This window comes from Grammomys surdaster, unplaced genomic scaffold (genome assembly GCF_004785775.1).
Source record: "Grammomys surdaster isolate TR1022 unplaced genomic scaffold, NIH_TR_1.0 164, whole genome shotgun sequence".
In the NCBI taxonomy this organism is placed as follows: Eukaryota; Metazoa; Chordata; class Mammalia; order Rodentia; family Muridae; genus Grammomys; species Grammomys surdaster.
Window position 1 is genome coordinate 4,390,992 of NW_021604612.1, and position 12,105 is coordinate 4,403,096.

Consider the following 12,105-nt stretch of genomic DNA (forward strand, 5'->3'; position numbering starts at 1 on the left):
CATCATCACCATCATCACCATCATCACCATCATCACCATCATCACCATCATCATCGAGATCTATTCTGGGGATCAGGGACTCCCTGATTAGGCTAGGCTGTCTGACCAGCAAATCCCAGGTAACCTCTTGCCTCTGCCTCCTCAGCCTGGGGATTATGAGCACATGTCACCATGCTAGGATTTCTTCATGGGTTTTGAGGCTGGGGCACAGGTTCTCCAGTGTGGGTGTGGCAAGCACTACACAGACAGAGCTATCTCCCCAGCTCCCAACTCCCTGGTTCCCTTTCATTTCCAACCCCTGGCAGCCATGTCTTATGCTCTCCCTTGAAGAGCCTGGTTATCTGAGCATCCACACAAACCCTGCAGAGTTGCTCTCCCTGTGTTTTGTCTACTCAGCCTTAGGTTCCCCAGCTCCACCAAGGTGCCCAGATTTCTCCTTTCCCTCTCCTTCGGGGTTTTCTAAATGTCTGAGTCTATATCTCATAACGTGGCCACTGCAAGTCACAGACGTCAACCAGGGGCTGACCAGATACTCGTGAGCTGTGAGCCAAGAAGAACAGAGTGTGCTGTGTTGAGCATCTTCCGGGATGACTTCCTGCATCCTGTTTCCTGTTTTCTCCTTTAAGCTGGGGGTAGAAAAGGGCCTGCCTCTAACCTGTTAGGCACCTCCAAACTGTCTCTCCTACCCAACACAAACAGGCCTCTGAGGCACACTTCCAAGTCCAAGGTGTCTGCTTAGGTGAGTTCCCACTCTGCATACCTGGGATCCCCTAAGGACCCTAAGCTTAGAGAAAGGAATATTTCTGTCCTCTAAAGACATTTAGGTTCCCCATACACAGCATGTGGAGGTCGGGGCTCAACTTTGGGTATTGTTCCTCAGGAATTTTCCAGCATTGTTGTTGTTATTGTTGTTGTCATCATTGTTAGTATTCTGTCTAAACTCCACCTCCACAGTTACCTGGCAACAGCCAGGTAGGCCTGCCCACTCTAAAAGGGGCTTCTTGTCCCCTCCTCTTTCTCTCCTGGTCTCTTGATCTCTTGCCTCTAGCTTCCCTCTGTCCCCTTGTCCCTCCCCCTTTCCCTTCCCCCTCTCTCCACGTGGTCATGGCCGGCCTCTACTTCTCTCTTCTTCCTCTCTTCCTCCATCTTCTTCTATTTCTCTCCCCCCACCTTTGCCCTATCTCCCGAATAAACCCCACCCCTTGGAACCATTTGGTCTGGTATTGTCTGTTCTAAGCTGTGCACGGACATCTAACAACAACAACAATTATTATTATTATTATTATTATTATTATTATTATTTCACAATGATTTCGTCGTCATCATCATCATCATCGGGATCTATTGTGGGGATCTGGCCCAGGGTTATCCCAGTCTCCAGCCAGATGCCTTGACATCCCCCATCTGTCTATTAATCCCCCCTCCAAACACTTTACTGTAGCCCTCCAACTCTCCCACACAGCCACACGTGGGAGGGAAAGCAAGCTAGGAGCAGCTACGGAGTCGTTCTAAGTGACCCTCATTAATTTTATCTTAATATGGAAGCTCTCTACACCTGGGGTAGGAATCAAAATACTAAAAGAGTTAGGGGGACACTGGGCACTGACCATTCACAGAGGGTAGAGCATGCTGTGCAGTCAGAGGGAGACCCTGGGGACCTCCAGTTGTAAGGGAAGGAGGTTTGGGTGGTCCCAGTGACAGAGTTTGATTGCCAAGGTGTTTGGCCCTCAGAGAAGGAGGTTGAAGAGTGGATTGAGTGGGGGGAGGGGAGAGCCTGCTGTAGGCAGCACCATCCCATAGTCTGAGGACAGGGGGCACAGCGGTTCTGGCCAGTCGATGTGTAGGCAGCTCACCCACCAGCAGCTGAGTAGCTACACCCTCTTCAGCAACCTCAGGCATTTCTGTCTACTCACTGAATTCCCAGAGAGCTGCTTCCTGTGAGGCCTCAGAGGAAGGGAAATCCGAAGGAAATGGGTGTGTTTCATTTTGTCTGAAACAGGGTCTCACTGTGGAGCCCTAGATAGCCTATATTGGCTGAGGTTGGCCTCAAACTTACGACAATATTCCTGTCTCAGCCTTCAGAGTTCTGGGATTACAGGTGTGAGCTACCATGTCCAGCTTTGGACTTCTCTGTCTGTCTGTCTCTCTGTCTCTGTCTCTCTGTCTCTGTCTCTGTCTTTCTCTGTGTGTGTGTTTGTGTGTGTGTGTGTGTGTGTGTGTGTGTGTGATGTGGAGGACAGAGAAGGACGTCGGGTGTCTTTCTCATGCAGTGGTGGTAACTCTCTGCCTTGTTCCCTTGAGGCGGGATGGCTCACATGAAGCTCGACATTCCAGCCAGGCTGGCTGCCCAGTGACTAGACTGCTCGGGATCTGCCCTTCTCTGCTGCACAACAATAGGCCTACAGGTGGGTACGTAAAGCCATGGCTGGCTTTGCACATGGGTGCTGGAGATCCTCCCACTTACAGAGTGACGCTCTTACTTTCTACACCCCTCCTCATGCCCTGGACATTTCTGAAGATGACTGATTCACCAGGTTCCCTGCTGGATCTTTTTCTCAGCTCTGCCCTGTTTGTGATTCTGTCCTGAACCTGGGTCTGGGCCTCTGGAAGGCAACATTCGAATTCTCCCTCATTCCCTCCCTCCCTCCATCCCTCCCTCCCTTCCTCCCTTCCTCTCTCCCTCCCTCCTTCTCAGATCTCCCTTCTCAGTTCTGTTTGATCTGCAGGCTGAGCTAGGGAGAGGTGAGGGTCACAGATTCAGGCAAGCCAGTGAATGCAAGAAGAAACTTGCTGGTATTTGCCTTATCAGGAAGTTTCCAAGGGCTTCCAAGAACCGTGGGGGCTGTGGGGGTGGGGTCAGGGAAATGTACAAGATACAGACTCACATTGCTGAAAGAAATCTTTTTCGGCTGGTGCAGTCTCTCTGACCCAGGACATCTTTGCTGGGGCCGGTACGGAGCTCAGACACAATCACGAGAACTGTGGCAATAAACCACCCATCTGAGACCCCCCCTAGGAACATCTACCAATACCTGCAAGGATACTGGAGTAGTATCCCTTTAGCAGGTGGAGGAAACAGATCAGAGACCGGTTTGGGGCGGTGCTAAATCCTTACTATAGACCTCAGCCTTTCCCTTTCACCTGCTGGAGACTGACTTTCTCCAGAATACTCGGAGGGAGGTTTGCAATACATCTTCTTTCTGTCTTATATGTTCACTACAGAGGTCGGGATGGGGATGGCTGAGAAAGACCTCAGGGCCAGACATACACCGAGTGATTGATACTGACCGGAAAGACAGCGTGACAGGCGCCTGAGCCTCTAATGCAGCCAGCATCCTCCACGGACTCTTCTCTCCCTACAGGGGGACTGCCAGTTAGGGGATGTGGTCATGCTTCATTCTTTGAGCTTGGCTGCCTGCTTACTGCTCTCACAAGACCGACGCTAACAAGAATCTCTCCCTTAAGTCAAACTGGTCCTTCCTCTAGAACAATGTCTCAGCCTCCAAACCTCCACAGCTAGCGAGAGGGATCCCAGGAAACCAGACACAGTAAATCAGTATTTTGAGGCACATAGGTATTATCTAAGCCGTAGGGGAAGATAGCTTATTTGGAGGGGCCGGGGAGGTGGCTCCGTGTGTAAGCATGAGGATCTGAGTTCAGATTCTCAGCACTCATGGAGAAAAACAGGCGTGGCAATGTATGCTTGTGACCCCAGTGCTGTGAGAGGGGGAGGCAGGAGGACTGGTGTGGGCTTTCTGGCCACTAGCCCTGCTCAAGGGTCAGTGAGAGACTGTCTCAGGGGGAGAAAGTGAACAGAGCAGACAATGTGGCTGACCTCTGTTCAAGCACAAGGGGCCATGCACTTCAGAAACATGCACACATGCATGCACGCACACACACATATGCATGTGCACACACACACACGTATGCATACACATGAATGCACACACACACATGCACATGGACACTCATGTTCGTGTGTGCACACATACCACACACACACACACACACACACACACACGAGTCTATCATAGCAAATAGGCTCCAAGTGCCTGGGGCTAACTTAGATGGCGATACCCTCTCCTGTCTATCCTCCTGGATGGACGACCACTACCGTTCTCAGTGTAAGATGTGTGAATCATTTTGCCTCTCTGTTCCCTGATGGGGTCAATGCCCTCCTCACAGGACACTGAGCTGATGAGATGACACTCTAACCCCCTACTTGGGGTCCACCTATTGAAGGCTTGCTATGACAGCTTCTTCCCTTTTTGGTATGAGAGCTCAATTCCTTGCCCAGGTGTGTCTCCCAAGAACGCTGGGTTCCACTCACAATCGCAATGCCTGCCTGCCCAAAGTCCACCTGCAAGGCTACTTACTGTATTTTCTTGGTGAAGTTCTTGGAGACAATCCCACCTTCCTGCTGCTTCTCTTCATGCTTGCCTGGAAGACAAGAGCATCATCATGTGTTAGAATCTGCATCCCTTGGGTATCATTCAGGATAAATCCTGCTCTGCTCCTGTTTTATGCAGCTAAGGGGTAGTTCGGAGTTCAGGCTTTGAGTCTTAGGACTTTGGCGTATAGACTAAAGCCCATCTCCCAGGCTGGCTGAAGATGAGCTAATCTGATGGGCAGGAAAGAGAAACTTGATCACAGTTTGTTGACAACTCCGTGTTAAACTGGGACACCTACTCCCTAACTTCCAGCCTCCCACTTAACCCCAACCCACTAGCTAGCAGCTACAGCAGGTGGGAGCTTAGCATCACAGATGTAGAAGGAAGAACCATAGCGGCATCTGGGACTTCTTAGCCATCCAGCACCTTTCCCTGGTTCTGCCGATCAGATCACCTTCATTCTCCTGCTGTTACTGAAGTATGGACTGAGATCCCAGAGCGGGTTGGACACCACCCAGAAAGGTGCATGGCTGCTCTGGGCTTTGTTCGGTTCTCACTGGATCAAGGGCAAATGCTGTGGCCTCCTACCCTACCCCTCTTGCTCTTGGGCTTGTGGTGAGCGAGCCTTCTGTACCACCTTATCTTAGAGAAAGGACAGCCTTTCTTTAACGCTTCAAGATGCTGGACACACCCAGATTCTCCTAAAGCAGCTCTCCTCCGAGAGGGAGCCACAGAACCAGAGATTCCACAGCCCCACCTCCTAGGAGCTCCTTCTCCCGATCATAGAGATGAAATTACAAGAAGGTTGGGACCAAGCTGGCTTTCACACTGCAATTCACAAGCAAATTAAGATGCTCTCAGGTCTCTTCCTTCTTCCCCTTCTCCTTCCCCTTCCTCTTCTTCTCCCTCTTCCTCCCTCTTCCCCTCCCCCTCCTCCTCTTCTTAAGTAAAATGTCTTCAATTTCTCTTTGAACAAACAGGATTAGTGCCTGGCTCAGCCACCCTACCCACTCCCTTTTGAAGCCGAATTCCAGAGCCCAGGCGCCACATTCACAAGCAAGGAGCCTCATAAAACAGACTATAAATACCCAGGAGGGTTACAGCACCATGTGGAGGTCCAAAGTGTCTTCAGTTCGTCATTTACAGGTGATTGCATTAGCGATACTTTGTACCGGTTAATCACCCCTTTAATAACATTTTCTGATTACAAGATAATGCATATGTATGTTAGAAAGTGTAGGAAATAAGTTTTCAAAAAGCATAACCATCCATGCTCTCATTCCGCCCTTCCCCCCAAGCTGTCATCAATACTGTGTTTACATCTCCAGACATAGAGAATGCTTCTTAGGAATGTATGGATTTTTCTAGAATTCAGCCATACGTGATACATTGTACCAAAGGGATTATTCTATGCACTGTTTGGAAGTCTGTTCTCATCTAACTAAGACATTCTGATTATTTTTCCATTTTCCCCAAATACTACTTAACAGCTTCAGTGTGTGTGTGTGTGTGTGTGTGTGTGTGTGTGTGTTTGTGTGTGTGTGCTGAATGTCTTTCTCGTTTGCTTATCCACCTTATTATTTTTATTGTGTTTTAAGTTTATTAGCTTATTTAAAATTGTGTGCTTGGTATGGCTCACATGCCACGGGGTCAGAGGATAGCTTATAGGAGTCAGGTCGTCCCTACCTTGTGAATCCCTAGGGTCCAATGTAGACGGCCAGGCTGCCTTTTAAACTGAGATATCTTACAAGGGGGTCACTCAACCTTAGATTTTGAGGGAGGGTCTTTCACTGAACCTGGAGTTTCACTGATTAGTCTAGTCTGGCTGATCAGAAAGTACCCAGAACCCTCCTGCCTTTGTCTCCCCAGTTCTCAGGCTGCTCCGCCAGCCTTTATGTGGGCTCTGAGGACTGGAACTCAGGACCTTGTCATTTTTAACGGCTGCATCATATTCCACTTCAGGACTCCATAGTGTCTGACTCAGCCTGCCTCTTACCTTTAGGAAGCCTCCTCTCTGCACTCAACTGTCTTACAGACAGATCTTCACACCAAGCCCAGTGATTTCTGGGATTTGAGGCAAGCTTGCGACCTTCTAAAGCCTGAACTACATTACTACATGGTCCTTAGGAAGGCCACACTATTTATTCTTCCTCTACAGGGAGGAAAGGTATATTGACCGGAAATCACTTTTGAGACTTCGGTGTCTGCAGGCCAGAACTCTCTATCCTGTGGGTGTGCTATCAACCAAGAGGTCATTCTGTTCACCTTTGTGACAGTTACCTGCCCTGACCTAGCACAGGCCTGTGGTCACAAGAGCATGGTCTGTTCTCTGGTCTCTTCCCTGAGGCCTGGGCCTCTGAGGAGCCTGCTTCCACTGTGAGCCAGGGCCTCTGACTCAGGCCTTCTGCACTCTGTGACTTCCTTCTGCCGACCTCCTAACTGCCAGAGGCGATGATGAAGAAGATGAAGGGCTAACGGCCAGCTGGACAGACATCGCCAACCTATAGTCTTTGAATGGACTCTTCTCCACTCTGTCTACCATGCTGCTGTTGTGTGTCGGTTCAATAAATGACACGAGGTAGCCACGGTTTGTAACAAAGTCAGCGTGGAGGCAGATAATTTTGCCTAACAGTAAGCCAGTTTCAAATAGGCAGGGCTTGGCCGTGGCTTTTGGTAGGTCAGGAATATTGACTGCATTTCCGACTTGGGATACTTTGGATTTTAGACGGGATCTGTGGGACCCTGGTCCCATAGTAAGCCAAGGGACACCCGCGTAGGCTAGGCCCAGTGTTAGGCTCTGTTCTCAGCAACTTACTTACGGCACCTCCTTTAAGCAGGGACTTTATTGCCAGCACTGAGTGGATAGAGAAACTGAAATTCAGAGAGGCTCCGTAAATCTGCGACCACTTCACACGAACACGCCTGATCCAGTGACGTGCCTGAGGTCAAACACCCCACAAGTCATGGAGCAGAGATTTGGAGGCAGAGGGTGGCAGAGTCCCGAGAGGCAGATGTCAATCCTTGCTTAGACACTTCCTGACTGGGTTCTACCCTTCTCTGTCCCTCCGTGTATTCTTCCCTAAATGTCGTGGAAAAGGCCTTACTGGAGCGCTGGGAGATGCGACGGAGTGAGTCACGTGGTCCTCACAAGCTGCACCGGGGAACCTTGTCGATGTTTAGGGAAAAAGGGATCCTTAGAAGTGAATGGATCCTGCCCATGCTTTGAAGTGCAGGCTGCGGGGAGGGAGGGGGCCTCTGAGCAGGAAAGACCAAAATTCCCAGGAAGGAAATGTGTAATGAGGGCTCGCGGTAGGGGACAATAGAGTTTAAAAGAGGTGGGTCAGCCGCGTGCTTCGTTTGCATATTATTTGCATGTCATTTGCATGCGTGCCTGTCTTACTGTGTTTGACGTTATACCAGCAAGTATAACTTATTATGCTTTATTATATAATTTATTTATATTGTCGTCTATTAATACACTTATAGATTACTACAAATATATTTTGTTATTGTTTATATATAGTATTATTTATTAACGTAAACATAATTATGATGAGTAATATTAAATTAGGTATATATAACATGTAATTATTTATTATATAATAAAGTGTGACTTTATTAGCTTGCTTTCTGGTTCACATTTTACACCATCGATGTCTTATCTTTGTGCACAGAAGGAAGGGAAGATGGCTGTCCATACGGAGAGACCGCCTCTGCCATCCCACGACAGCTGTGATGTTTATCACGTGCCTGAGAGCTATGGCTGAGGGAGGACAACGCGGTTGTTGGGGGAAGGATCCGATCCATCAAAGAAAGGCGCTGTTCCCAGGGACAGCAGAGGCCCTGGGGACAAGACTTTCCAGGCTTCCCCCAGCCAGAGCCTGGCCCAGTAGCCCTGAAGGGCCATGCCTCAGATCTGTGAACTGCACAGACTAGGGAAGGCTCCAAGCCCTGCACCAGGAGGACGCTTACTCATGATTTTGGCTCATCTGTCATCATCCAAAACTCCAAATAGCTTTTCCTCCACTCCCCAGACAGCCGGAAGCAGATGACGAGGCAAATCTGACCTAACCCCTTTGAGAGACCAGCACTGAAGCAGAGACCAGAGGTTGGGGGTGGGGTGTCTAAACAGGTTCACAGTTCCGGCTAGAGTCAGCCAATGAGTCTCCAGGCAGGCCTGGATTTAAGTATTAGGTACTGCCAGAGAAGAAGCAGGTGGCTGGTTGAGCTGGGTGAGTTAGCTTTCCTAGGACTCAGTTTCACTATCTGTAAAATGGGCAGGGGTGGTGTTACAAACCTACCCACGCTCCTTAAAAAAAACTACTGTGAGTAAGCCAGCCTAGTTGGAAGTTGAGCAAAGGTCTGGCCTGAACTGCTTGCGGGGGGGGGGGGGGGGGACAAGTTCTTAGTCGTGGAGTAGCTGTTCTTGGCTCTGTTCCCTGACTTCCCTTTGCTTTTGTAGGGAGCCCCCGGGTCTTAGTTCTCAAACCCCTTTCATGGGAGAAAGACTGGGGCCACAAGTTAGCTGCACCTGGAGAGCTTTATCTTTTGTGTTCGTTTCCAGTCTCACAGACAGAGACATCGGGCTCTGGGGTACTCCCCGAACCTCAGGATCGCTAAGGCTGAGATCTCAGCCTGTGACTGCCAGACTCCTCTTGTTAAGAAGTACCATCAAATGAGGATGGAGAAGAGACTACCGGGTGTGGGCGATCTGGAAGCCTCTGGATTATAATTAATTTAACATAATTAAAACAGAACCAGGGCGGAGTGGTGAGTTCAGTCGGCGGGATGCGCTATTAACTCTGTTTTACAGGCACTCTGGATATATCGTCTGCATTTACCACATCTTCCCATCAGCCCTGCTCGACAGGAACCGTCACAATTCCCCTTGGACAGATGGGAACACTGAGGCTCAGAGTGACGAAAAGACTTCCTAGTTTGCGACCGTGCTGCTACCCCGCAGGAGGGCTGGGATTCGAACCCAGGTCTCGAAGAGTGTTTACCATTTATCATTACTAAGACCTTCCCGTGTGCCCATACCATGGCCACCACTGTGACTGCTGTTAACAAGAACAAACTCGCTGTTAGTACCCGGGAACCATCTGTGTATTTACCAGGTAGATAAAGATATATTGGGAGGCTACCACCATCCTTCCTGAGGACCCATAGGGACCTCAAGGACCAGAAAAGGAACAGGATATCTGAAGAAATAATTAGCCGTCCTGTTGGTTAGTGAGCGGCGGAACCAGTGTTGGCTCGCCGGCCAACGCAGGGAGCCCACACCTACGTCAGCACACGCGCCCCTGAGCACCTGCCTGCCCCACCACACCCACACCCACGGCGTTTGATGTTTGCAATTCTACTCCAAGCGACTTTAGAACACAGCCTCGCACACTGCCAGGGCTTGTCCCTGCCCAGCCAGTGCGTACAGCGTGGCTGTTATTGATTTTCTGGCTGACAGGCCTCTGCCAAGAACATGCTCTTTTTTAATGGCCTGTTAACTGAGAGGGAGGCAGGAGAGAGCTTTACAGAGGCCCAGCTTACCAGGGGGCCAAGCTTCCTGTCTCCTTGGTCTTTTCCACCCTGCGTATGTATTCTTTCTCCCAGAGTGCAATGGGGTAAGGAAAGCCCTGGGCCTAGTGCTGTGACCAGGCCTGAGCTCTGCTCTGGCCGTTTTGCTGACTCATTGTAAGTCCTGGGACTAGGCCTCCTCAGCTCCAAGAGGGGAAGAGGAGAGTAGGCAGTCATGGGATGAAGGGCCAGAGAGAGGTGGGGAAAATATATATATATATATATATATCCTTCCAGCCCAATTCCCAAGGCAGCCTGGGTTTGAACCCTTTACTGCCTTGAGCAAATTATGCTCATCCCCTCTGTGCCTCCGTTTCCTAAAGTACAAAAGGGAGATGTGGACACAGGAGCCCTGTCCTCTGGCTGTTCTAACACAGGCGCCATCTGATGCTGAGGAGGTGATTCCGAGTGGTGCCTGGCAGACAGCTTGTCACCTAGGATAGGAGCCGTGCTGCTGACATTACCACCCAGCTCTAGTCTCCTTGTCTGGTGTCAGCATGGCGACCCAGCATTAACCCTGTCTCCTTCCTGTGCCCATGGCTTTGGAGTGTGGTACCCCCTCTCCCCATGTCTTCGGAAGTCCTGCGTGCATCCATCTATTCTTTAAATTAAATTAGCCACCTCGAAACATCTAGCCTGGCTTCTGCCAGCTCTCGGGTGAGGACCCAAGCTAGTCTGTCACATTCAGACTCATTCTGCCACCCATTGAGCAACACTTGTCTCTGAAGATAACATCGTGGGTTGTGTTCTTGAGCCCTGAGGTCACCTGAGCCGTGTTGTCTGTCACAGGTCTCTTCTACTGAAGCTCTTTCTGGGCTGAACCTGCCAGCATGTGCACGTCAGTATCACACACACACACACACACACACACACACACACACACACACACCCTGTCGGCCCCTCACTCACCTGACACTTCTACGTATCCATCCTTGGTCTTTACCATCAGCTCTTCTGGCTTGAAGCTGTGCACGTTGACGCACACTTTCCAAGGCTCACCGGGGAAGGGTGGGGGGCTCCTGCCCTCAGCAGGCACCCCAAACCTGGCTGTGGCTGGAGGCCCTCGGGGTACCATGCCAGATCTTAGGGTTCCAGGCCAGGCAGAGGAGAGCCGAGGCAAAGCCCACTCGGGCCAAGGGGCTGTCAAGTCGTCTGGGAAGGGGTCCATGCCAAAGCCATCGTCCAGCAAGCGTGAAGAGAGTGGTGAGTCCCGGAAGGGGTCTCGGCGCAAGCGGCTTGGGTACGAGCACGGAAAAGGCAATTGCCCGTCAGCCATGGTGTTTGTTGCGCTTACAAGGGGAAACAGAGGCTCAGAGAGACAGAGCCACCTACCCAAAGGTCACACAGCAAGGTGATGTGGCTTGAAATGGCTTTCAGAGTTTAGTCCTCCACTTCAGAAAATGCTGATCTTCCTTTAGCCACGAACCCAACCATCCGCTGCCCAGAACTGAGCTGAGGTCCTGCCTCACGAAGGTGACCCCCTAAGCGGGCCCAGCAGAATCTCAGAGGGTCTCTCTTAGTCGCACCTCACAAGGCTATCAGCAAGCCACCGGCTGCCCTCCTCCCAGGCTGCCCCGGCTCCCAGCCAAAGCCTGCTGAGATCTTGAGAGCAGCAGCCAGGAGTTTAATAAAGCTGGAGACTCGCGCGCCTAGAAACTTCTCCTGGCTTCTGGGCTGGAAGCCTTCTATTTATTTGCTGCTGGGGGCTGGGGGCGGGTTTTGCAAGCGCCTCCTGTCACAGGAGTATTCAAAGGTGATGAACCAGCCCCTGAGAATCCGCTGAGAGAACAACTGGGTTCTGGGAGCGGGTGGGGAGCTGGGAGGGGCCGTGGCGTCCGAGTCTAGCCAGCCTCTCAGGCACTCTCTCCTCCTCCCCCTGCTCTGCTCCGCCCCGCCCTCCCTCTGCCTCCAGCAGAGTCCACTCCAGGCACCAGTGCCCTGCAGGGCACCAAAGCCAGACTATTAATAACCCTCCGCCTGGCTGAGGGCTCAGGTCACACTCTGGAAATACCATCTTCAGAGCATGTTCTGTCTTGCCTCCCACTCTGGGGACTTGCAGAAGAAGAGAGACAACCCTCATTGGATCGAGAAACATACGGAATCCCCACTTACAGTATGGCCCAAGTCTTACAGCCTCAGACTA

General features: G+C 50.8%; 1 protein-coding gene and 1 long non-coding RNA gene across 2 annotated transcripts in view; one reads left to right on the forward strand and one right to left on the reverse strand.

Moving 5' to 3' along the window:
• The window catches only part of Hspb8 (heat shock protein family B (small) member 8), a 15,279-nt gene extending 3,655 nt beyond the window's left edge, over window positions 1-11,624 (reverse strand). The window contains exons 1-2 of the mRNA XM_028765478.1: window positions 10,872-11,624; window positions 4,377-4,440 (exon numbers count right to left, since the gene is read on the reverse strand). Coding sequence (XP_028621311.1) covers window positions 4,377-4,440; window positions 10,872-11,238 — 431 coding nt within the window. The 5' untranslated portion in view covers window positions 11,239-11,624. The remainder of the gene's footprint in view (window positions 1-4,376; window positions 4,441-10,871) is intronic.
• On the forward strand, window positions 2,001-5,679 carry LOC114619639. Its single transcript, XR_003711199.1, has 3 exons — window positions 2,001-2,098; window positions 2,302-2,405; window positions 5,372-5,679. It is a non-coding gene; the product is annotated as an uncharacterized LOC114619639 (long non-coding RNA).
• Window positions 11,625-12,105: the final 481 nt, after the last annotated feature.